The sequence below is a fragment of the Cephus cinctus genome, unplaced genomic scaffold (assembly GCF_000341935.2).
Source record: "Cephus cinctus unplaced genomic scaffold, Ccin1 Ccin1_scaffold1001, whole genome shotgun sequence".
Classification (NCBI taxonomy): Eukaryota; Metazoa; Arthropoda; class Insecta; order Hymenoptera; family Cephidae; genus Cephus; species Cephus cinctus.
In genome coordinates this window covers 26,377-54,191 of record NW_014333545.1, presented here as the reverse complement: position 1 = coordinate 54,191, position 27,815 = coordinate 26,377, and the positions used below count along the sequence as shown (strand labels likewise).

At 39.4% G+C, this 27,815-nt stretch overlaps 1 protein-coding gene across 2 annotated transcripts in view; it reads left to right on the top strand.

Annotated features, from left to right (window-relative positions):
- The first annotated feature begins 1,454 nt into the window (after nucleotides 1-1,454).
- Nucleotides 1,455-27,815, top strand: part of LOC107271616 (angiopoietin-2) — a 51,553-nt gene continuing 25,192 nt past the window's right edge. Inside the window, exons 1-2 of one of the 2 annotated variants that reach the window (XM_025088841.1) lie at nucleotides 1,455-1,564; nucleotides 2,276-3,046. In XM_025088841.1, the coding sequence (XP_024944609.1) occupies nucleotides 2,880-3,046 (167 nt within the window). In that variant the 5' untranslated portion in view covers nucleotides 1,455-1,564; nucleotides 2,276-2,879. The other variant, XM_015747822.2, reaches the window with a different exon arrangement.

The following is a 27,815-nucleotide window of genomic DNA, read 5'->3' as shown; positions in this document are numbered from 1 at the left end:
ATCATTGCCGAATTGGCAACGTAGCCCCTGAGGCACTTGCCGATATTACGTGGGATCATATATATATATATATATATATATATATATATATATATATCCGCAATAAGCAACTTGCATAAGAATGATGTTAACGCGAACAATCGAAAGTGTTAAAACACTTATTCGATTGTTAATACAAAAGTGCAGGGTGCAATTGCAGTTGTCGACGAATTTATATAAATAATCGTTGCACCACCGTCTACCAATTACTCGAGCAGGTAATTGCGCAATTAAATGTAGATTGAAATTTAGTCCTTTCGAAAATCTGTAACGCGTTACGTGATACACGTATGACTTTGCACTGTTGACAATTGGCTATTATCATTGGTACTAATGAACTTTGGGTTACGCAACAGCCATTTCTTACCGTTGACTTATGCAATCATTAATTAGTCATTAACGGTCCCGCATATCCAATCGCTACGTCAGCCAACGATTCCGCGAGCCCATTGGGTCACTCTGATATAAGGGATCGTTTACCCCGATGCCCTGCTGAACTCCTGCCAGGCAGAATAATGGCTTAGTCATCGCAGGTAACGATGCCCCTGAACTCACTGACTCCAGACGCCACGGCAGACCCATCCGATCCCATGATCATTTCTCGAGGTCAATCACCTGATCTCGGCATGACCTTTGGCAGCACCAGGTGTATCGGATCTGTACGTGGCACGTCATCCGGAGAATTAACTTGGCCGATTCATGACCCCAAGCAGACCTGCGAACTACTATTAGTGATTTCGAACAGTCATTGAAAAATCGTCGCTTTGTACAGCGGATTTTTATTTTTTTTTTCACTTTTGCTTTATTTCCTTTGACTTCGAGGTTCTGGACTGTGGTTTTTAGATAGATCGGTATGTATCGTATGAGTTTGATGAAAATTATTTTTTTTATCGATTTACATGACTTTACTGATTACGGTACCTACACGCGTAACGCGTGGCCTTCGATGAATACCAATAGGATATTTACAAGCCAGCCTTTCTAAGTCACTTTTCCTCTTACGGTACAGCATCGCACGTGGACCACAACTGATCTTGTTACACGGTCCTTTGACACTGGCAATCGGTCCGGATAGCTCGTTTTTGAGAACGCATGAGAAAATCCTGTATGCGATTCAACTGGTTTTGCCAAACTGTAAATATGATAATATTTTTGAAATTTTTTTAACACGTGTTCAGTCTTTTAGTGTTGATCGATTATGTGCATCAGTTTCATACTCGACCCTCGTCCGTTATGTAATTGCGTGTGTTTAGTTGCAAAAGTTGTGAAAGGATGAGTGTTTTATTTTTTTTTTTCAAAAAATTTTGTCACTTTTTTCTTAATCTTTCGCCATGAGTTTCACAAAATTTTGGGTGGCACCTTCTCCACGCAGCGCTTGTATTCCAGTATGCCCCACTATTCGAGCCGGGCATGGTCTTATGTGAAAGTAAGTCTTAGTTGACTGAGAACGCGTGCCCGTGGTGTCCCGGTAAGCGCGAACGGGGACTACGTCGGTGCCCCACGTTGCCCAGACTTTACCACCACGGTGAGACCAGCGCTGGGACAGACGGACAGACACTTTGCCAGCCGCCGAGTCTACGGACGGATCACGCTCAGCGAGCAATCCGATATTTACAGTCTCTCGTCGTGAGCGAGTGATTGGGCCCTAAAGTTTGTGAAAGAGAATCGAGCGAAGATCGTTGGAGGAATTTCAATTTTGAGGATCCTTCGTGGAATTTCGAGTTTTCTCGAATTTTCGAGACGCTGGATTACTTTGAAATTTTACATTTTCTTTTCTTTCTTCTCTTTCGTTACGGAAGCGCGCCTCGAGCGCAAAATTCTAAACGATTTTCGGATCGTACCGAAATGACGCGCGCGAAAAATCGTTGGACGGTTTGAATTAATTTTTGTGTTATATTTTCGAAAATAATTAAGTCATCGTTCGTCATATTTAATTTTTGACAGTTTTTGTGAAACGATCTTTCTTGCGTTTTATGCCATTTTTACGTGCTGTGTGTATTTCAGTGTTTTTGATATTTTTATGTCATCTGTGTTTTGGTTTATACTTTTCTTTTTCTTTTCTGTATCGTTACGTCCAACGATTTTGGTACTTTGAAATTTTCAACGATCGGTATTCGTATTTACGAGCGTTTAATTGAAATTTGATAATTTTTTTTTTTTTCGGTTCTGCTTTCGCGTCAACGAAAAGTTTTTCGGCGATCACAGAGATAACGATTTTTTGGTTTGTTTTGTGTAGAGCGAAGTGCTCGTGACAGAAACCATATGCAATAAGCAGACAAGGAAATCGGTATCAGGAATACATGAAGGCAACGAAACCAACAAGAAAGTCAAGTTTGAAGTAAAGCTACTTAAAGAATCTAGTTATCGGCAAGGTCATCGATCATGTATTTTACCAACTGTACAGCCGTACCTGTACGGGTGTTAATCCACATGGAGTATTGTCATTAAGCAGCCATCAGTGTGTGCAACATCGAAAAATAAAATACGTGACTGAAAGGGGAGTAGAAGGTTCTGAAGTGTTTAAAAAGCCACAAGGACAAGAACAAGACGCGCGAACCGATCGGGATTTATTGAATACCGGTCCGATCGTGATCCCGTGTTAAATAAAGAAAAATAATAAAAAGATATCAAGACTAAATAAGGAGAGCCGCGGTAGGACTGAATTTTGTCAAAGGACGCGTGACAGGATTAAAAAAAAAGCACACGAGGATAAAAATCAGCCGGATTAAAAATCGGTTAAAAATCTGTTTAACCTAGTCCGATAGGAAGGGACGGTTTATTGAAAAGTGTGTTCAAGAGTAAAAAGATCGAGCAAGGGAAGTGGAAAGACCATTGTTAACATGAGGAGAGCGGTACTCACCGCTTGCATTTTGGGCTTCGCCCTGGCAGGAAGTCCCAGGTTACCCAGAACTTCCGCCGATCAGCGCAGCATCCGAAATGCCAATATCAATAATAATATTACTGGAAATATTTTACCACCAGCGTCCCGCAGTTCTCTACGAAACAGGTAAATTCGCCGAGATGCTTTCTAATCCAAATTGTCTATTTTATGCGTAAAAAAAAAGATTTGCAAAATAGTTTATTTTCTAAGAATTTACTAAAATCCAATTATCTTTCATCGATTGTCAAGTGTAACTTTAGTGACGATCGCTCAACGGCCTCCAGGCATAGATTTATTATACTCGGCCTTGCTGGTAGGGACCGATGAAAATTTGGTGAAAAATAAGAAAAATATTTTTCGAAATTTCAATTTTTTTTTTTTTTTTTTCATTCCACTTACGATGCTTAGTTTTTGCGATTTCGAAAATTCGCGAATTTAAAGCACTGCTTCCATACTGGTTCTAGAATGTACGCTTATACCGTCAGTAACTGGATGTCGCTTAGCTGTGACCGTGAAGAAAAATCCAAATTTCAAAATCGATTCTCGCGCGACCGGTTCCTTTGGCTCCTACGTTACTTTGCCGACTTGGTATCGACCTTCTCGAAGGCTCGCCTATGTGGAACTCGAAAGTGAAATATAGCATGCAAAGTGAACACAGCTCCTAATTAGTAAACTACCGACAGACACTTTCGTCGGTTAATATTGAGAATAATCGAACCAAAACCTTCGTAATTTTATACGGCGAGCAATTAGTAATCGAAAAAAAACCCAATTAGAGTAAAAGGAATGTATCAATGTTGAAAGTTAAATAACAAATACCGAGCGATGGCATTGAATAGAAATTTAAAAAAAGTTTTTTCACGGTTCGAAATAACTTGAAAAAAAAAATATATCGATAAAGTAATTGAAATATTTGTGAAAAATTAATTTCATAGGACAGAATTATGGGACTCTAATTGCTGGCTGTTGTACCAATGTTATAAAAAATATTTCCAAGACGGTTCAACGTCCTTTAGGTACTTTCAATTTAACGGATAAAACATCGCGGCGGTACCAACCTGCCGGCTTCTAAACTTCCTGCCGATCCGGAATCGACACCCACGATTTAAAAGTAAACGTAACCAACTTCCCGTACGTTTTCGCTTACTTACAGTGCTGCCACTACGCTCGAGCGAGAGAAAATTAATTCTTACGCTACAATGCCGATCGCGTTTCACGTCCATCATTGGTCCTTTCACGCGGCAGATTCAATTTTGAGTTCTAATCAGATTAATTCAATAAACTAGAGAGTAGAGCCAGAGACTAGCCCTGGGCCTGATAACTAGTTACGGAATGATTGATTCGCAATTGTCATTTTTGAATTACCCAATAACTTTTTTTTTTTTTTTTTCGAATTTTTGCCAACCACAATCACACTCGTCATTCCCTTTTCCAGCAGTAGAAAATCCCAAATTCCAAATTTTGTCGCCGAGCGTCAAACACGCTTTTTCCACCAATTTGAAAATAGCATCGACGTCAAAGGTAAAGACGCAGGAAAAACTAGAGCAATAATGGGAATTTATATAGACAACTCGACGCCATAACAAGGCGGCCATAACTTATGGGACACCAAGAGTCTGGCTCACGATTCCAGCTAATTGCACCATCCGTCTTGGTTTTCTGTCTGTTCTCTGTACAAAGCAGAAAGTAGATACGTGAGCCTACCAATGGCTGCAAGGAAAGGAATGTCGGGAGTATCTAAAGGGGTGGGAGAGAAAAGGGGCCCGAGGCCCACAATCGGCAATGACAATATCGTTACCAAACGAAAGTGTGACATTTCAATGGAAACATTTATGGAACATAATATTTTTCAATTTTACTATTACAGTACAATTTTTTTTGCTTAATTTTGAATTTTACCTAAAAACTCGAAAAACCAAATTTTATTCGCTCGCGACTAACCGACAAGATTAGATTTCTTTTTTCCATTCAATCGTTCTCTACTCATGTGTACCGTATCGGTATACGTGTGTCTCGTAACGGTAACGATCTGTCATGGATCTATGGATCTATGGATCACGTTGCCGCGAGGATTCGTGTAAGCCGAGATGGACATGTTGATTAGTGACAGATGCGTGTAAGAAATCTTGTGTACCTTTACGATGATACGTATATCGGATGAAAAATTTACATTGGGAGCTACCTGTGCGTCATGCGCTTTTTTTTTTAGTAACGAACAATATTGATACATATTGGCTCTGATGAATCGATATGAGCTTGTTAATTGTATCGGATGGGTTTTACAAGATTTTTAACAAGGTCGAAGCAAAAATCATTAAGAATGATACTACGTATCTCAACGTTTATTCAAGAATCGTAACTGTTGAGAATAGCGTGGGAAGTTTTTTTTTTTTGAAAATATTTTATTCAATATCATTTCAGTTATGGGAAAGTACATTGAATTTCACAATTCAGTCGAGTGTTGTTCTCAGACGTTCGTTTAAAATCTGTACAAACATTAATATGCCTTTTCAAGATGTACTGTTCTTCCTGTTTTTTCTTTATTTTTTAAATTCAAATTGATCTTTACCTAACTTTGAATACTCGACGTTCGAGGCTGCTGCCATATTTCGAAAAATTCAAAGGCTCCATAACGTCATCAGCTTTTCTATTTAATATTTCATCAAATCAAGCGTTTCGTTGTCTAGATAAAAAAATATAAAAAAAAAGAAAAAAGAAAATCAATCAGGCTGTACAACCTGATAATACTTTCAAATTATACAATAATCCTCTTTGGAAAGTGACGACATGTCCAAAACTTTCCAAGGCTATTTTCTCGTCCCATATCAAAATACCACGGGTACCAACCCATTCCGTCGATATGCAACGCGTTTCATTAAGCCCATGCAGTTTGGCCACTACAAGCGCAACACGTAATTATAAGTACCGGCAGGACGTCACGTGTGTCTCTTATCCGTTAAATCGATCGACGAGCAAAATCATCGTGAAACTTCCGGCTCACGTGAAATCGCAATTTTTCTTTTTACGAAATCATTCGGCAAATCGATTAGACGGCGATGCAAGAAAATCGATCGAGTTCGAGTATTAAAAAAAAAAATCGAAATTACCTACCAACTTGAAGACGTCACACTCGACGTCTTCCTCCTCCGCCAGCATCGACAACCCCTGTCGAATGAAGTCACTACCTTTTTACTGCTCGCGTTTTATCTGGTGACGCGTGGGCGGAAGTCCGATGCTAATTAAAAGTTAAAAAGCCAAGTTGGCCAGCCTGACACGCGACACCGTGAAATTCTATAGGCGACGAGTCAATTTATCAACTGCGTCTCGCGTCGCGCGCAATTCCATCCGATCCTCATCTGGTAGGTAAGCAGGCAGAGCAACCTTACAAGATGTCTGGGCTTCTCGAAGTGGAGCGAGAGGAATATTTTTTTTCTTCAATTATCCCAAAAGGATTGCCATTTAATAAAAGAAAAATTTCGCGCGATTCCACGGAACAATTCGAAAAATTAAATACCTCTATCTTCAGTTATTCGAGTTTACCTATTTTGTCAATTTTAAAATTTTTATTTTTCATTTTTCCTCGTTTCATCTTTCTCTTTTCTTTAATACCCTCTGGCGCGAATTGTCTGTCGCTGCATATGCAAATTTATGCTTGTGTTACATATACATATATTGCACTGCGTAGACATTTGTAGTATACGCAAGGTGCCGTTACGTCTCTCAGACTGCGCGTATCAGATCGCCTATAGTTTATAATCGCTCTTACTCACCGTCAAGTCACGTACTCCGAGCACTACGATTCGATGACTCCTCTTCGTCGCGGAGACATGGAAGCTCAAGCAAGGCCGACCGGAGTCTAGCGTAGTACAGCAAAGAAAAAAAAGGCATAGGCATACGCGTAATAGAAAAAAAAAAGAAAGAGAAAAAGTCCCATTAGAAAAAAAAGAGAGAATATTGAAATAAAAATGTACGAAATGGTTTCTCTGAATTTTCTATATAGAAAAGGACCACGTATACATCCACACGGGGAGTATACTAGTATCGTGAGAATATCAAATTACCCATAAAATTGAAAGTAAAGGATGATCACGTGTTTCAAATTTCGCTCATTGGCCTATGACATTTTTTTTTTATTATTCAAAACATCCAATACGAAACTGACACTGATCCCGAGTTAGTACAGGCAGCCGTTAACGATTTCACGGTACCGATTCTCGTTCCTGACGTTTAACCATTTGATATACAATTTTCCATGACAGATCGAGATTCGATAATTTCCATCCGCTACGATTCCTCCTGCCCGATTACGATGCCGATGATTACTGTCGTCAATACGAAGTCAGCGATTTCTTCCGCGACGATTCCTTCGCTCTGCTCGGTTCTGGCCGATCTGTCGGAATAGAAAGTTCCTGGCTAACTAGTGAATTTTTTTTTTTCCTTCCACTTGTCCTCTAAGAAACCGTCACGTTTTACAAGCCTTGAATGAAATACGTTATGGCCCGGGCATTTCGTAGTTTTATTTATCAAGCGTATCTATACGCAAGCGTTGTCGAGGGAAATCGGTAATCTCTGTGGTCGTTTCAATTGCATTGACAAAACTTGTGAATCTTTTGGTTGCGTCATTTTGCCGATCAAAATTATTTCCCCGTAAGATCGTATAATCACGATAAAAGAATTATTTTTTTGGTTAAAAAAGATACCGATTTATCTATATCGCGATTCATGATATAACAGCGACGTATACCTACATATAACCGTGAATATAAATAAATCGAGAAGATCGTCAACCATGAAAGATCGGTAAGGAATCGTTTGCTTTTATCGGGATCGAATGAAATTTCACGTTTTAAAAATTGTTGCCGTTTGGAAATATAGGACGTTCAACGGGATACTGGATGAATGATAGTAATTATTATATTATTATGAAAGTTTAGATATCGTTGATTTAATGGTTGTCAGGTGAAAAAAAAGAAAAAAAAAATTTATCCCAACGTCCTCATCTCCTTTTACGTCTTGTGTCCCTGGATACTTTATTGACATTAATTCACAGGAATCCCAAGGAAATGACGACCTACGTTGCTTCCTCCTTTCCTTTTAACGTACGGTGCTTCTGATGCACGGCGCATGCTCCAATTCCTCCCTGAAATATGTAATTTTCCACGTACGATGACCATGGGAGTAATAATACGTCGTGCCTGCGAGACTCGTGCTTTTCCGAAGACGCACGAAGTTTCGCGAGCCGATTTTATTTCACGACTCATACAGCCTTGTGCATACGGAGACGCATTATACGTAATTTATTTTCATATTCATCGATTCGCAGGTCTGTCTTTGTCTTACGCACGTAAGCGCCAATGGCTCCGTCTCTCTCGCACTCACGCGAGGTATACCAAAGTCCTTAAAATCCCTCAACCGTCCTCAACGCTCGTACAAATCGTTCGAAATCGGTTAAACCGCAGATCGGCAAACGATTTTCATCGAGCAAGATCATCGATCGTCACTGACCCGATGGTACCTAAGGTCGATGACTGTTCGAGCGCGAAATACGTCTTCGCGGTTTTTGTCTAGAAATTTAGTTTACTTGGCTCTCCGACAGTCGGGTCAACCGGTACCGATTTTTATCGGTCGTCCGACAGCTGTCAAATTTCACCGTTGCCTTTCAACTGCGTAGCCCTTTATTATTTTGACACTATATATATACCGGTGCACGGCAGGACAGGGACCTATGAGAATATCGTCGACTTTACCAAACTCAACTTATTCTCTCGCGGCTGCATAAATCTTCTTAAAAGCGAGACGTGGGACGAGACCCGATTTATCACTGTTGCTCCACTACGACGACATGCGTTACGCACCTGCAAGTTGGTGCCACTTAAAAATTGTACTTAAGCCGGATCGGGTTTTAATACGTCCGTACGATTGGCAGGATCATTTGTACACGTTCGTTCAAAAGTGACGAACGATAACCAAGCCGGTTGCTGCTTTGGCTCAGCTAGGAATTGACACGGGAGACGTCATGGATAATGGATAGATATCTTATCCTTAGATGGACACCGTGGACTTACTTTCCCATTATACAATGGCACTTTCCGGATAATGGCTGCTCGTAAGGGATCGCTTATGAATATTCATTATTTATGGAATACGTTGCGTCACTTTCAGACCGTGCTTGCTCGGAGTTTTTACATTGTAATTGCACGTGGATTGTGCTATGGGAATTTATGGGTCGGCAGGTTGGTAACAGTGCTGTTAGACAATGGAGGTATTGTTTCCTTTTATGGGTCTGAGAGGTCGATGTTTTTGGTAGGGTTTTTCGGATTTTTTTTTTTTTTTTTTTCTTTTTCGTCATGCTGGTTTCCGTTATCTTTCTTCGGGGGTGGATTTTTTTTGGAATTTCGTCGAACTGAAGAACCGGAGGACCTTGCTCGAGCTCGTCCTTGACTATCGAGACGGCCCACGGATCGGTTTCTAAAAGCAAACTGATGTCGCTCAGCTTCCACTGTGTGGTCCAGATCTTCTACACCTCCGCTCGAGTTACGAAGTTAACTGAAGAGATAGATAACATAATTAATATCGGCATTCCTCGTATACGGGGCTACCGAGCTGTACTCGGATTAGCCTAGTTTCTAATTAATATTTTCTAATTTATAACGGGTGAGTCATCATTAATTAATACGAGAGGTAAGCGCCGCGGTGTGGGTGGGCGAGTCCTGTGGGATAGAAAAATCAAAATTCACTTTTACGTAATGTCGGTGTCGCTAGAAAAAGAAAGATGATACCAAGTGATAAGAAAATTTTGAGTAGCGTGCAAGGACATTTTCTTTTTTCATAGTTTCACGACAATTTAATTTCAAACATTTTTTTCCATCCCTTCGGTTTGACGGTACCGTTATCGTCAAATGGTAACTCTTTTGAGACGCTTTAACGAATGCGTCGCGACGCCGTTACTCATTCGGCGCCTTTTGTCAGGAGGACTTGGGGTCCCCGCAGTGTGTAAAAGGAAAGCGATAACTTTCGTTATATAAACCGAAGTGCTCGACGGATTCGCGGCGTCCGGCGTCCCTGATTATGAAATGAGCCAGGACGACCGGGTGGTCAGGTGTCAATCATTGCCAAAGGGCGTTGCGACGCCTTGGTAACGTTATACCTTGCCCTACGTCAAATGCGAAATAAATCTACGATCTATATGCACACCAGGAGCCCTAATGTAGTTTAGTGAAAATTTACCTTTACCATACATTAATAGACACAATAATTTTTCTTTTGCCACTTACTTAAATTTCCATCAATCACCTATACTTCCATAGAGTAATCTGCATACGAATTTTCTAAACGATTGAAAATCAGCCTCAAGCCGTAGCAATAACGTAAAACCTTTAGGAATCGTGATCTAGTGAAATCAAACACAGGTGGGATCATGAAAATCTTTATTAGGACTTGTTTTGATCGAGAGTGCGTCGTGCTGCGTGTGAGAGAGAAATAAAAAGTGAAAAATATATATATATATATGTATGTATATAATGTCACTCGTGCGTCTACGCACAATATTATATCTATACATATATCTATGTACGATTAGATTATTCGCAGCGAGATCTTTCCTCGTGTGTATTCTAAATACGTGGCGCCACGTTGCTCGGAGCTATATTATAATTTCGATTAGATCGTTAATGTCATCCAATTGAAAGGATCGATATGAAAAGGATGATTTTTTTTTTTTATTAACGTTAATCCCCGTTTGCGAATCACCGTACGGAAGTAAAGACATCAAATTCGAAATATATATATTCTGTGTTTATTATGTGACGTAGTTGCATAATAGAATTTAAAAAAAAAAAGTTTCACAGATTCGTAGTACCAGCTGTTGAAAAAAAAAGAATGATCCACCCACTTCATTCTACGCTTTCTAGTAACGAGTCCGACGTATGTGGGATTCACAGAGTTCGGATTTCGTCGTTCATTGCGAATGGACCTAATGACTGTTTTGTTGTTTATTTGGACTAGAAAAAAGGTCGTCTTGATAAATTTTCTCCGTGCGACTGTGCCTGATTAGTGAAATTTATAAGAAATCATGGAAACGCCGCATAACGGTATCAGCTGTGTTCAGTGAATTGGCCGAGAGTCAAGGTAAAAAGAAAAATCTGACTTAGAAAGGTGGGTGACGTCAGGTGATTTATATGAATAAAAATAATGCCTAATAATTACTAAATTTAACTGGAAACTCGACTAGAACGATAGGATTGATCTTCAACTTTCTAAAATTAACGACAAGCTCGGAAAATTTTATACGAATTTTTTTGCAGGCCGATTTCATAAATAAAAATTGTTTTAGTGTCCATTGACAAAAATTTTGGCTTTATTTTTTTTTTCTCTACGATCTAACGTTGATTAGCTAGTGATAGATTTTTTATCTATATACAGTCTATTGGGAATCAATGATATTTCGTGACTCTACGATTTAATGATTTTAAAAAGAGGGATAATTCAATCTGTCAAATCATCACGGTTTAGACATAGAAACGGTGATTTACCTGAACAGCGGCAAAACGCGAACGTGTACCAATAAATAGCAAATGGCCGTTTTAACACAGCAATTGCGTAAACGGTTATGCGGCAAATCACGAAAGTTTCATTTCGACGATGATAATCTAGGAGATTCATCGTCAAGAAGAAGGTCCAGTAGAAGGATTCTGCGTATGGGCAATCTCAATGCTGGCTGATAGTGTAATAATAATATTAATAGGGCCAAACAATATGGCGTCTATTGTCAGGGGAATGCTAATCGTGACCTGATGATTATCATTATGTAATTTAATCCTGTAATCGGAGAAAAAGAGGGAACGAGATTTGCATGGCTGAGACGAATCAGGAATTAACAGATTGATCGAGGCGCATCCGGTTTTTCCGGATGGAAAGCATCGCGACGCCGATTAGCCGGAGACGCTTGACTGTTTGATATGTTCCGAGTTAAGCAGTTGAGATAGGCGATGCTTTTTTTTTTTGGGACGAATTGATAATTGAGTTTTTGAATTTTTGAATTTTTGAAAAATTTACTTATAGTGGGGTGGGAGGATAGAGGGAGGATATAGGGAATGATAATTTAATCATGATTGATTTTGGTTTTTTTTTCTCGTTATATGTGATTAGGTACTAAGGACGATTGTCGTTGCTATGTAAACGGAATAAGAGTCACGATAAGGAAAACGGATGAGGGAAGTGGTGGAAGGTGCGAAAAAAGAATAATCAGACAGAAGGAAAAGTAAAAGCAACATGGCGGAAATTGCGCATTATGCTTGGAAATGTTTAATGCTCGTGTACGTAACAGCGGATATAACGTGGAAAGGACTGTCGGCGTCCTGGTCGTCGGCGTCCCGTAAATTTCTTTCGACAAATTCTTCCAGTCGTTAACCGGTAGCCGCCCCGGGGCCTCGCCTGGAATAATTGGCACCGTGCAGTTGGCTGCAGTGGAAAACGTCGGAAGCTGGATAATAATTGAAGAGAACCGTGCAAAAAGTGCGCGCGTCATGAAAGACGTGGAAGAAAACGAAGAAAAAAGAAAAAAAGATCAGTATCTTGGAGATACGTAACGAGAATGTGGGTTTTGAAAAAAAAAATTTTTCATGGCATCCACAAACCGCTATCCTTTTTCCAGAAGATGTTGGGTAATTGACAAAGAAAGATGTGAATAAAATGGAGATGTGTGAGGAAACGAAAAAAAAAAAAAAAGAAAAAGATCGGTATCTTCGAGATACGAGAATGCGGGTTTTGAAAAAAAAAATTTTTCACGGCATCCAAGAGACAACTATCGTTTTTCGAGAAGATGCTGGGTAATTGACAAAAGATTTAAATAAAAAAATTTTGAAAATAAAAAAAATGTATTACGGTATCTTGCCAAACGTCACTCTTGATCTGTTAAAAAAACTAGTCGATGCTTTGAATAGTAAATTTTATTTTCTACTCGTCTGACCATCCACGTTGACATTCACCCGTATCTACTTGCCGATTACATTACGCGTATAACTATATATCGCGTCTGCACGTTTACCGGGAACTACCACTGGCGCTTCTTAACCCACCGATTCACTTATTAACTCTCCTCCACATTCAGCCGTTTGAACTCCTCGAACTCTTCGACTCGAGCGAGTGCGTCGCTCGAGTCGCTGGAGTCGCGCAGTGCAACAAGTTATAAAAGCGGTTCCTTACATAATGCCGAACCTGTCCTCACGGGCTGGACTCCTACGTGTCATATTCGCGTTTCCATGCCCGATACGAGAGCGGCTTAAGGATTGCTTCTCGATGTGTCTTACGTACTTGGACTTTTATCCCGATCCATCTCTCTCGCTTCACTTTCGTCTTTTTTTACCGTCCGCTTGTTATTGTGATTATTCGCACTGACTCTTACACACATCCTGGAACAATTAGAAGACGAACTTTTTTTATGGCTGTACATTTTTTTTTGACATCGACTTGCTCTTAGAATTTCAATGGAGACTGTCACTTTGCGTCGCAAGGGCTCTTAAGAGACTCTCGTTTTCTATCAGTGACGAATGACCTTTGATCCTACTCCTTAAGATGGGATTTTTTTTTTTTTTAAAGGTCGTCACCACGTTGTAGGTGAAAAGTGTTTGGACGCTTCTTGGAATATTGCGAAAATGACGCGTGAAATTGTTTACAAGATTTATATATTTCTTTACTTTACTCAAGACGAGATCTCCGTTTGACGAATTAATCGGAGGCTGTGCTTTTGCAATTTCGTATTGTCGGAAGAGCGTGCAAATTTTCGTGGATATTTAACCCAGTGCTAATTTACCTTGGTAACTACCTCGCTTCGCGTTAACGTGTAAATTATTTAATAATTGTGCAAAAGTTTGCAGGGGATTTCTAATCTCTCTTGGAATTGCGCATTTTTGCGCGGGAGGAAAAAAAATTGTCGGATCTGTTTTACCGGCCGAGAACAAATTTTTTTTTCTTCATTTCTATCGACGAATATTCACATCTGCATACTTTACGAGATTTTAAGACGACAAATCTCTGAAATGGATTATCATAATTTCTTCTTTCGATAATATTTTAAACGGCTCCATGATTCGAGGTCATCATCATCATCGTATGTCACCTACGCGCCTCGTGGTCATCGCAGATCGTTAAAATTACTTAATACCGTGATATTATCTAATCGCGATGAGCAATTCCATTACATTCACCGTGGACTCTTATACAATCTCAATCGATTATTATTTAATAGTGACGCAACACGGCCGGTCGCCCCTCGAAGTTATGCAGATATCGACGAAGACAAAAAAAGAAAAGAAAACAAAAATTAAACGCGACGAATGTACTTTCCCGTGATATTCCTCCTTTAGCTTCTTTCCCCGCACGCATATATGTGCATACGGGACATTTACCTTTATGCCTTATATACTCCTCGGGTACTTTCGCCCATGATACTTTTAAAACGCGGAATCGTTATCCCGTACGAGCGTTACGCAATTTTACGCGATTTCGATGTTAACTGTGAAATTTTTTCGCGTGACGTCACACTCGCCTTAAATCCCATTTAGGTGTGTGAAAACAAATTTTACATCTCTATTGGGAAACGAGACAAAACGGGAGAATCAAAGGCACGTGTGTTTCGAGAGGAATTATTATTATTATTACTACAAAAAAAGAATTGCATCGCCAAAGCACCAACGACGATATAAATAAAAAATTGATCTTGGCCGCTGTATAAATTTTTATTATTATAGAAATCCAAAAAATATTTTTTTTAACGTTATCCCGTATACTCCAAGAAGAAATAAGCTGTGCCACGTGGATGGTGAATAAAAATTTTTTTTTTTTTGAACAAAATTCAATTACACTATAAAAGATCGTTACTCGTATGAGTGGCCTAAGGGTAAGATTGCGCAATAAGAACGTGTATACAGTCCATGCAAGCGTATGGGTACCTATGGGCAATGTTATGTGTCTACGTAAAATGATAGTTTGGTACATGAAGGAGCATAAAATGTGCGGATACCTGTGGCCAGTTTGAATGCCGTCCTAACCTATATGGTGATTGCTGAGCGCCCGAGTTTCGCAAACGCGTAATCAACGTCAGTGAATGTTGCTCTCCGCGCAGTATATATATATATATATATATATATATAATACGCGTATTGTAAGAGCACAGTCCGAATTACATTGCTTGGCTTTACATTGCTCCTTGGTATATATATATATATATATAGATATACAAAGCAGTACTGTACTGCAAAGGTAGTGAAAGCCCGTGAAAGAATATTTGTACAGTTCAAAATCTTCGTGTACATATATATTTTTGAGTATCCATAGGTTGGGATAAATGACAGAAGATACGTAAAAATCAAAATAATTTGAATATCTCGACTGATTGTGTTTACTAATGATAATGGGGATCGATAAAAAATTTATTCCCGGGACTGTATTGTACGTGGAATCGCATTGACGATCATTATTAATTAATTCCTGCACGAGGTCGGACAGCGTAATTGTCATTTTAACGAATACCGTAGGGAATTGTATATTCTTGACATTTTTATTATTTCAAATGATTGATTTCCTGGTAGGCATTGTATTCGTCTTATCTTGGTCTTCCTGTATGCTTTTTTTTTTTTTAATACAAGAAAGAAATCACTTGATCGCGCTACATTCAGCCGTACGTTTAATTCATGCAAACTTTCTTTATCTTTATTCAGCCGTACAGTGTATTCACTAAAGATAAAGATGATGGCACGTATAAGGAAGACAATATCAAATTACGAAATAATTATGAAAAATCGTCAATTAGCAAAAATAGCCTTGTCGCGCACAACAACAAATTCCTCTGTACTTCATATTGATCGTAAATATTCTTTCAAAAAAGTAAAAAAAAAAATTCATCAAATCAATCATGTTTTTTATACCCTATCATCTTTCTTTGACGTCTCAATAAATATTAGTACTTGATCTGCCCCCTGCCTCCCGACTTTTAGCAGCCGTTAGCAATTCCACCCCGCGATCTACGCTGTATTAAATAATCCGAAGATATCGATAACTATAGATATTTTTTTTCTTCGAGAGCCGAAGGACGCGCGATATATCGAATCGAAAGAAAAAGAAAGAAAAAGAAAAGAGCGTTGGTGATCGACCTACTAGCAGTGGCCACCAGTAGGTATATACATGTATTACGGTGAATAAATTATCGCACGGAGTTGCGGACGATTAATATTCATAAATGACGATTCTCGCGCGCATGCGCACGCAACTTTATAACTTATAGTAGTGTATAGTATGTGCCGCATAGTAGAGAAGCCCGACGCGAGAGTATGCATTCACAAATGGACACACGTTCCACTTCGTTTGTGTTTTAAGAATGAAGTGCGCACGTGTCTATCCTTGCTCCGTTTCGCCCACACATAGTCGTATTATTATTATTATTGCAGTCTGTATATATATCTTTTTTTAAAGCAACGAGTACACTCTGTGCAGGTGTACGTGATTATTGGATATACGTATGAATGATATGGATGTATATATGTATAGTAGAGAGGGCGTGCCAAATCGATCGGTCGATCGATCGTGACTGAAGAAAAGAGATAAATGAAAAATTGAGGGAAGACTGAGAAAAATTAATATACGTCTAATGCAATTTGATTTATTGATTATGCGTGCAAGTGAATTTGGCCGAGCGTCGAATTAATGGATGGAGTTAGATTTTTGGCATTAAATGAGTATAAGGGAACTTACGTATTTTATGTATGTAGAATGGGTAAAGGGGACTGATGGGATTATGCGGGATGCAACGTGCAAATTTTTATTTTCACAGAATAGAATACTTTTTTGTTTGGGACCGGAAAGTTGTAATGATTTGATATTGAAAATATTTTTTGTTAATTTTCAAAATTTGTATTGCTCATGGTGAAATCAAATTTTAGTATGACATTGCACGTGATTTCAGGTGCGTGTCATAGACATGTGACAATTCTTAGGGTATTGGATATATATATATATTTTTTTTTGTTAAGGTGCAACAAGAATACGTTTATAAAGTGCAAAGAACTCGGAGAGTGACTTTGACTCGTTTGGGATTTGCCGAGTGAATAAATCGATTGGGAAACCGGATTGAGCATTCATATAGCCGTAGCGAGTCTCACGATACAGTTTGACTCTTATTCATTTTTTTCTTCCGTTCCTCCTAGCTACTCACAATGTTTCGACCGGTCGAAAAAATCGGCCAGAATCCGCTCGAGCTGGACCACCGAAATCGACGTCTCCATATCGAATTTACGGTGCATCCAGTCCATTGAATTCTCCTTGCATTATTCATTGGAATTGCATTGCGTATGATCGCCTATAACGCAATTGCACTTTGAAAACCTTCATTCATAACGTTTATCCACTTGTATGCAATTCCACACAATTGTTCTCTATTCACCTTCTCACGGTTTAGACTCAACTTCGTTACTCGGCATATTGCAATTTTTTTAAATATTCCAATGCACTTTTTCTATAATCTTATATACGTCAGTCTGACCACTAATGACACACATAACCGGTACCTACTGTAAGTAGCGCAAAGCGGAATACAAAGGACCGTCGCGGCTTCCGGCCCTTGGCGTTTCAGCAATTGCAAACCGCCTCGTAAACCACAAGAAGGGAGAATCGAGATCGGCATTACGATTCCTCGTTGTAAAAGAGTTTCCGTATGACGGTTACTCGGGATGCGCATTACTTACAGCCGGTAACGACTTCCGAGTCGAATAAAGAGGCTCGATAATGCCGCTCGTTGTAGCCATTCGCCGTTGCTATCTCTCCGATCTGAGAAATCGATCGTCCATAATAAAGGGCAGTTTTACGTGTGGTCGCCATTGCCGGGAGCCATTTAATTGTTAAGCACAGAAATTTTTGGGCAGCAAGATTCCGCACCCGAAAATAGTCACCTCAAGAAGCTACGCGGATCCCATTCTACGTTGTCACGTGGAACCGTGACGTTCTCACAATTAGAAAATGGCCGTATAGGCAAAAGGGAAAACGTTCGCCGGTAGTTCGCAACGCTGTTCACCAGCCACGATATAACGAAGGTCAGTGTACTTCCTGCGCGGAGATAGTTGTCAGCTTGCCGTTTCGTGCCCGAGGAGGTGTAGTCACTTAGAGGCCGGGTACCTACACGTATTAATTTCTCTAATAGAAATGTGCATACATAATCGATGCGACACGGATGACAGGATGGACTGGCTGGCTCGTTCACTGGCATGACCCACGTCTGCCCACGCATCGATTAATTCATTATAATTCATTTATCCTGCCAGCCTACGAACAAGGAAGAAACGACCGGCTCGTCCTTAGCGGAATTGCGGCAGGGGCGGGGTGTACCAGCTGGAATTGCGGACACTGGCCGGAGTTGCGAGTGTAAACCAGCTAGAATCGCGTGTACCGCTTGGAATCGTGCTTATCAGCTGGAATTGCCATCTGGTACTTGTACCAGTAGCGGCATAGTACACAGCTACTTGTACCAGGATACTAATCTTACTAAGTGCACTGCGCAATTCCAACGCAAACCTTACCCTTTCCTTAAGGACAATTCCGAACATCAACTGTTCGCTTCTCGGTAGCTCACAGTCCCTACTGTATTTTACAGTTGCGCAACAAATCTTGAAATCCCATCTTCCAGCAGAGTCACGAACCAGCACCGATCTGGTTGCGCATTCCCAGGAATTGCGACGTCAACGTTGTCAGTACTTAATCAATATTCAACACTCTTAGGACATCGAGTCCCGATCAATAATAATTCGAGGAAAGCCTGAGAATCCTATCGATGTTCTCGGCAATGTAAACCAAACGAACAATTCGAAACGAATCTCAATCGATTACACGCCGATCACCAATACAAGTTCGGGTAAAGCTCAATGAATTAATTCCAAAAATACTTTCGCCTCGCGCTGTACCACCGAAATGTCCTCGTAATTCGTCTGACCTTTGAGAAGACTCGTACTGGAAGCCTGACTCTGTGTTAGAGCCCTATATATTAATATTTGCTAATTACATGCAAATGTATCGTATCGATAATCAGGGGCAGGACAGTTCACTGGATACTTCGATATACAAAAGAGATTTAAATAGAAGCGTAGATACGTTGGCTTCGTCCCAGCTGGAAACAGACGACTCGTAGACAATACCGACAGACTCGTACTGATCTATATAGATCAGTCAACACCCACCAACGATACACAATAATATTATATAAACCCAATCGAACCATCTTATCTATTATCTCTCCAACGTCATCTCGTACACCTACAACTCCATCAACCTCCACACAGACTTCCTGTACACGTGGAATTGCGCTGCATTACATACCTGAAAAACACTTTGCACAACTATCTTCGCTTCCTGCCCACTAAATGTCACGTCCCCCTAAGAGAGAGAGTGCATGAACCCCCATTCACGACCTGACCCAGGTTCACATAACAGGGAAGTCGTGTCATTGCGAAGGACCTCTTGGCTCCATTTCCTTCGAATAATGAAATTATTTCGTATTTGTTATCTAATCGCAAATTTTTATCAGAGCACTCCAATGTAACGGAAAAGAAAAATTTTCGGGTCCCGCGACCTCGCAATTCCCGTACGAGGTAGGGCTAGTTAAAGAAAACAATTTTTTTTTAACACCTATAATCACGTTGTATATAGTTATACCGATTTTGCGACCATTTACAATTATCGTTCGATACTTATTCTACAAATTGCTATGAAATCGGTAGACCGATCTGTCCCTGATTATACATACACGGACGTTATAAGCGAGACTCGTACACTTACGTTATGTCTTCCTTGACCCAGAAGCCCCAGCGTGCCGCTCGAAATTTCATTCTCCTGAAACAGGTGCAGGAATTGCGAACAATGAACAATACTCGGAGATAAGTACACTATATATACATACACACATAACAATAAGGTATACAACTCGATGTTATTCACAATGCGAGAAGCGATTAAGGCTGCTTCCACACTGCAATTAACACTCAAAGTAGCCCCGATGGGTTTCGCTTTCGCAATGAAAGGTTTTTAATAATCGTCACGCCAAAAAGAGACCTTTTATTATATTTATACAGCGCACGCGAAAAACTCCATCGTATATAGGTTAATGGACGTGCCCGACTGAGTTACCGTACGCATGAAAAGCAAATGATAAAAAAGCGAACAGTGCGATAGAATTAATAGTCCTATAGGTCTCGATCAATTCTGCGAATAATAATAAGCACGTGATACAGTGTATGCGTATACGTATATATATGGTATACATAAAAGAAATATATATATATAATCCGATACCTACATACCTATAATCTTAATCAATGAGATCGTATCGTTCGAATCGTCATTATTATTGTTGACCGTAATACACCGCCGGTATGACTATATACAGTGCTTTTAGATTTTGATATCACCGGCCTGTAATTAAAGAACGTTAGCTCGGCAAAAGTCACAACTTGTCCCGCTCACTTGGCAGGATAATAATGCCGGGGATCACGAGAGTGTTGCGATCGTCGAGATCGATCTCGAGCGTAGAAAGATAATTCAGGAGAATCGAGAAGAAGAAATCGGACACCGTGTATACATGTTGTAGCTTTAAATAATGCATATATATATACGGGCGTTAATAAAAAGTGAAGGTACACTATGATGATAATAATAATGATAATTTGTAAAAAAAAATTGATTCTTCTCTCTTGATATCGAGTGTGTCAATGGCAATGAGAAAAAGAGGATTCTAATTTTGGTACCTGATCCGGTAACAGGACACCTGTTAGGGCCCACTCGTGCGGACATAATCTGCGTTCCTTATGTAAGATAAACAGCAGTCCTCGGCTTTATGGTACACTGTGTGCTTATATTCTTGTAGAGTACGCGGGGAATTGCAACATTCTTTACAACATCGCGGTTAAGTTTTTTTTTTTTTTTATGAACGTATATGGGTTCGGTTGGCCATAGTGTGGGTGGTGTTGGTATACTTGGGAATTGTTAAATTATTAAACGACTATCTGGATACGAGACGACGTCGCGAAATATTGTGTTCGAAAAATCTTGACCTTTAATTGCTGACTGATAGTAATTGCTCGGGACGGGTGTTAAAGTAGTTATTACGTAGGGGGTATAATATCGGGGTCCAAAACGACAGGGTACGTTAGATGCTATTTGGTATGGATAAATGTAATAACAGTTACTGACGATTCCTTCACGTGCGTTTATTAGGGCGAAAGAGGATCGTAAGTAGTTACGACTAGTGGATACGCCCGTTCGTAACCAGACGTAGCAATTTTTTTTTTTTCGGGAATTTCGAAAGCGTGACGCTACTCGGTACCGTCGGCATATATTTTTGTTTGTTTTCTTTGGTTTTGTTTTTGCCTTCGTAATTTCACAAATTTTTTTTTCCTCTTTCCCTCACTCCTTCCCTTGTTTCAAACAATTTTCTTAATCAGTCTTCCTGCACTGGATATACGTACTTAATATGCCACGGCCATTCTTATCCTGATGTCTGAGGCGTTTCTAATAAGAAATTTCTCGTATCACGTAACAATGAGATTTTACATAATGAGAAAGCACACGCGTGCATCGTGAACCCCCTTAGAAATCGATACAGCGTGAACGAGGTAGGGGGTAGGAGGGCACCGACAATTTCTTTTCAATCCCGAGAAAAGGTCAGCCGTCTCGGAATCAGAATGTACTTGCTTATCGAAGCAACTTTCCAGTTCAGAAATTGAGCATGAAAAAAAAAAAGTTGCAAGATCTTTCTCTGGGTCGGCTCGTATTTTGGATAGTCGCGATAAGAAATGGAAATTTTTTTTCGCCATGCGTAGATACCAGCTGATAAGGAGAAGGAGCAATGTAGATATGGAATTGCTTAAGTTTTGTACACCTGGCAGTACGTGCGCGTGGAATTGCGCTGGTTCAATAAACCAGTCTGACTATGAATCCGGTACATCTACTGAAATGATCAATTTCAAAGTTGATATATAATTAATATAATTTAACCAATGGATCGATACACATATTGGCATACAATTAAGCGCCTGTTAATTTAGAAATTTAATTGGCTATGACTTAATTAATTTTATACGTTTATCAATACATTTGTACGTGAGGGTTAATCGTGTCGGCCACGGTGAGATATGCGTATTACGTAATTACCATGGAATTGTATACGTCCTTTGTACACTTTCTGGATACACAGTCGATGTGTTTGTACGTTTTATGCAGTCTGGGTATACACGATATTTATCTACTAGGGTGTACAGTGCTTATAGCCAGGTATCAGATACAGCGCATACAGGCATTGGACGTATCCATTTTATATTGTCTGATTATATAGGGTTTGCATCCACTTAAATATTGCACAGCCCTTGCATCAATGTATTTGTATGTTTTATACTGTCTGGCTATACAGGATATATATCTACTAGGGTGTACAGTACTTATAGCCAGGTATCAGATACAGTAGACACAGGCATGGAACGTATATATTTTATACTGTCTGGTTATACAGGGTACGTATCCACTTAAAGGCTCTGCATTACCTACAGCAATGTCTTAGATACATTGCGAATGGGAATTGAGAATGTTAAAAGAAACGTGAACGTATCCACTCGGAGTTCAGCGGTTGTCAGGCTCAAATATCGTCCTCGAGTCTCGAGTCTTGATTCAAGTGTTAAAACTGAGTCTTGACTCAAGACTCTACTGGCTGATACATTGAATAGTTGCTCTGCTTGGTAACCCGAGCTGCCTCAGATATTTCCTATGAGTCCCCGTGCCTGCATAATTTATTTCCTTCATTATCCTAGCGGCAAGACCGGATTTCGCATTGAAAAAAAAATATATGGCATGTAAATCCACGTAATAACATTTTTATTTTCTTCTGACCTAGCGTTCAATTACACTCCCATATAAATAGATGCATAAGAGCGCGTTGCACATGCAGCACTGTATACACTGCACAGTCCTTTATAATCCAAATATGTATATACATATTTTGCGATACAAGGTTGCGGATCAGAAATAGAAAGAGAAAGGAAGAGAAAATAAATGGATTTTAAAAATTACAAAAATTCGGAGATAATGCCGATTCTGGTTTTTTTCTTCGAATTTCGAAAAATTTACCAACCCTACTCCCTCCTCCGTGTCTGACTATAATTTCATCATCCACTGACATTCACAATGTGTATCTTACGTATATTTTGCAAGGACGATTAACAAATTTAAATTTGGCACGAAATTTACTGGTCGAGATAGATATATTCAAAAATTCATTTCTACGGAATCGGTGCTAATTATAGAAATTTCAAAAAATGAGGATAGACGGGTGACGTCATCGGGTCAATCAGGTTGTCTGCCCATTTGGATCATTAAGACTATGATGAAGTCGAATTAAAATATTCATCCAACGGAAATATCTCACGCGTGAAAAGGTCGCGTAACGGTGATTTGAAAATTGGCGAAATAAAAAATTTATCGTATAAAAATTTAGCACAGATATCGATCGATTTGAAATTGATCACGCGTATCGAAAGAAACGCAAAAGTATTACATTACATTCGTATTTGACATACGTACATTCCTGCACGTCACGCGTACAAAGGTACGCCACTTGGAGCTCCAATGAAATTCCCTGCAATTGCAACTTTTTCAAAACCGGTCGCACTTCCGTTTCTCACATAATAAAGACGCCGTAGCGAAATCGCAGTGTCGTGGGATACACGGAAATGCGTTTAACATCCTTGTCTAATGCCGTCTCGTAATCATAGTGTCAGCCCACCGCCTAGCGCACTGTCACGATTGGAATGACAGCTAGGAAATTGACAATAACAGATAGACAGCTATGTAATGAAAAAAAAGAAGGAAAAAAAAAATTAAGTGCACCGCCTATATATATAGCGATAAAAGTATTAGAAATCGTTTATGGCTTTAAAGCGATTCCCATTATCTCTTAGTATGGTATGACGGGATCGAAGAGGAGCGTTGAAGGAAGAAAAAACAAGTGAAATAAAAAAGAAAAACTAAAATGGCAAAGAAAAGGAAGTCAATTCCGCGACTCGATATCGGAAAACATCGTATCGATTTCCGAGATCGATTTTATCGAATGGCACCACTTTCGCTGATACGAGGAAATTCTCTCAGCTCTCTGCCATCTATGGCATCTGACTGCCATGACAGGCCGTGTGGTCTATGGCAAAAAAAGGACGTTATGGTGACGTGTTATACAATCCTAGAAAAAGGTATAGAGTTTGAGATAAAATTTAAAAAAATTCTTAGTAGTAGGTCGAGTGTTTATTTTTTTTATTTAACATCTATCTTACGGATGTCGATAAAATCTATGTCAATAATGGATTTGGTTGTTCAGTGATATTATTGATTGTTCATTAGACTCCTGGGCAAGTGGAATATTATTTTACAGATCAGATATTCGGCGATTAGTCTATCATTGAATTATATATATAGATCGAGATACCGAATCAATAACCAAAAACGGTCATCGATTTCGCGTCAGAACGCCCCCAAGCGATCGATGGTAGTTTTCTATTTGTCAGGTCGATACTTAAAAATGACAGGTATTCTCGTTAGTGTTACGGTTGCAAAATTTTTGTGCGAATTATCAACCGATATAAGGTGGTCGAGGGGAGGCATGATTTTTAAAATGAAATTGAGTAACTTTGCCGATTTAATTATTTTTGTAGAAATTCGATATTTTGGTTTATCAAGGTTCCAGTTTTTATCTGAATTTTTGTCAAGCTGATCTTTATGGTTTAACCTGTTTCAGGATTTTTTTCTTTTTTCATTGCTTTGTTTATCCGACGGGTAGTCCTTTTTCCCAATCGATCGAGGACTATCGATATAATCGATATGACAGGATTTTCAACCATAGAATTTCGATTGTTAAAAATTATACAAGTTTCCATATATTTTTTTTTTTCTAGACACTATTACCAATTCTGAAATTGTCTTTTCTTCACGATCACCCTATATATCGGAATACTCCTTTCATCTCTGCTATCTATCCAAGATAGAAAGTTCACTGTGTAAACGGTTTAACAAACTTTTTCAAAAGGCAGAGTTTCGCACTCGTGACACATACTCCATTGCTTGCATTATATGTATGACAGTGCTAACAAGTAAAAAAATCTTTGTTCAATATATTCACAGCTCCCCATACAGATCCCATGTACCATCTCAAATTTTAAAAATCAAATCCCCACTCTAATCTCAGATTTGAATCCCATAACAAAAACCTAATACATTCCCAGCAAAAATAATTAGTATTACACGTATCGCTGTCAATGTAATATCAATGGAACAAGCAGTATTTCATACCAGCATCTTTCGTCTGGACCACAGAGATGTTTGTCGGCTAAAAAAAAAGGAATAGGACAACAACAAGAAATGTAAAGAAGGGTATGCAAAGTAACTGTGTAAACAAATGAAGAATCGTCCTACCCATAAAAATTATCTACAGAAAATCACTGCCCCCCGATCCCTTATAGAAACTTAAAGAAATTAAATTAAAAACCGACGAGCTTAAGAATGCCGTGTAAAGGAAAAGCAGATAAGCATATACGGCGCTACAGCTGAACATGATTGACAGACAGCTGCCTTGTTTGGCATTCAAATTCAACGCTGACCAATCGAACAGTGCCGTGCCAAAGTGCGGGCCAATAGGGTTCACACAAAGATGGGCCAAAACAAACTTTCAACAGTCCTAGCGCCACAGCGTGGCGTTTCGCGTTGAGCCGATCGTCCGGCGACAGGACGGTCGCCCGTGTGAAAACGTAAAAAAAAAATAAGAGAAACAAGTAAAAAAAAATTTCACCAAGAGGAGACGCGTGTCATTGGCCGCTTGGGCGCTAGAAATCTTCGAGAGATAAAGCCGAAGAAAAATGTATTTCCAAAATTATAACATTTTATTTAAAAAATTTTGTTTCACCTTTACAATTCCCATCCTCCTTTTCAAATTTGTTTATTATACTTCGTTACTTCGTCTATCGAATTTCATCGATTACTTCAAAGTCATCCCGTTATCGTGTAACATTTTGATAATCAATTTTATTCGCGCAATCCTAATCTATCTGCATACCTTCTCTTTGACCATCGAGTTCACAGATCGGTGCTATTGCTCAGCTATTCACGTGTATCCTTATCCGTATCGTGTGTAATACATTGGCTTATTACGTAATACTCGAGGGACTACATATATATATATATTTAATAAATTATTATTGCAGCTCATTCATTTGCCTAACTAATAACACAGCATATATATAAACACAGTGTATTTCTATTTATAAAATCACACTGCAATTCCATATTTCAAGTACAACCATATATATATATATTACGTAATTATTATTTTGACTCCATAACAAGGAATTTCCAAATTCCAAAAAAATAAATATATATATACACACGCTCCAATTCCTTGTAACCTTTCAAGACCCGTTTCTCTATCAACACAACAAGCCGCAACTGCAATCGCAACGACACGACCGAACGTTCGGTTCGTGTGGGCGATTAAATTTTTCACGGTTGGAAAAGTGAAAACGGCCAAGTAACATTTCTCCGTGTCGGCGTCCAAGCAACATTCAAAGTGCACAACAGTGCTCGTAGTATAGACTATGATTCCAGTTAGTTATATACCAGATGGTTAGATATAAAGACAAGTCACGATAACTCCGATGTATATAGAATATTAAGTATATATTTATTTATATATAGGGAGTCCCAGTTGAATTGGCCACGTGGACAATGAATAGGACTGATAGATCACAGAGACACCGATCAATGGATCACTGTTCGAATATGTGTCTAACCCATGTTAGACTTTACCGTTACAGGGTCGTCGCTCTGTTCGCCAACTCGTAGATCAATCACGGATCCATCTTTGTTGGATCCATCATTGGCATCGATCTATACAATATTGGCTTTAACCGTGATATTGTAAATAGCCCGGGTATCCCTTTAACTTATTGGGATTAGCCTTTACGAGGACTGATACCTTAGCTTTATATAGATCTATTGATAAATATTAAAGACCAGGGTACGACATTACGAGTATCTATACTTGGAATATTAACCAACGATGTATACCTATAGATATAACCGTATGGCCGCCATTGGCACTACGTCACTATTGGCCAATACGAGTTTTGTATTGACACGAGGCTTTACCAATAGTCAATAACGATACGATCGATACTTTCTTTCGAGTCGAACAAAAGTTCTTTCAGTATATCGCCATTAGGACAGTTAGCAAACACAGGTTATACGTGTGCGTATAACGAAAACAATAATTTACATATCGCGTATGAATATTGTAGTTACGTTATCGACGATGCGAATTGTCATTTCGTAATTATCGATGGCTCGGTGGGAAGACGTGATTGGTTGCTGTGGGACGCGCATGCGCAGTTACCGTTTGAAGTCAACTGGTTTTATACCTACCGCGCTCGTAAATAAGACGAGAGACGGCACTGCGCATGCGCCGGACTCACAGCTGGCCTTAGCCTTGGCAATGGATTCTAAATACGATCACTCGTCCCCGGGAATTACAAAAGCAGGAAATCATTGGCATTACTGCCACCGATGCTCTTAACTGCGGGTAAATGGCGCGAGGCGTTCAATGCTACCAACTGTAAGGCAATTGGATTAGCACGGTACGTGATGTGATTCGGAATCTTGGTAACGTGCGATCCCCGTAAAACGGTCGGGACGTGGATTCTCGGTACGCATTTGCAAACCTGCAGGTGTCTGTGTCGGCGTGACGATTGTCGAATGAAAAAATGTCAATTTCGGAAATGAACGTCCGAGAGACTATCGGGTGCTTTCTGGGGGTAAAGAGTGATACTTTTTTTTG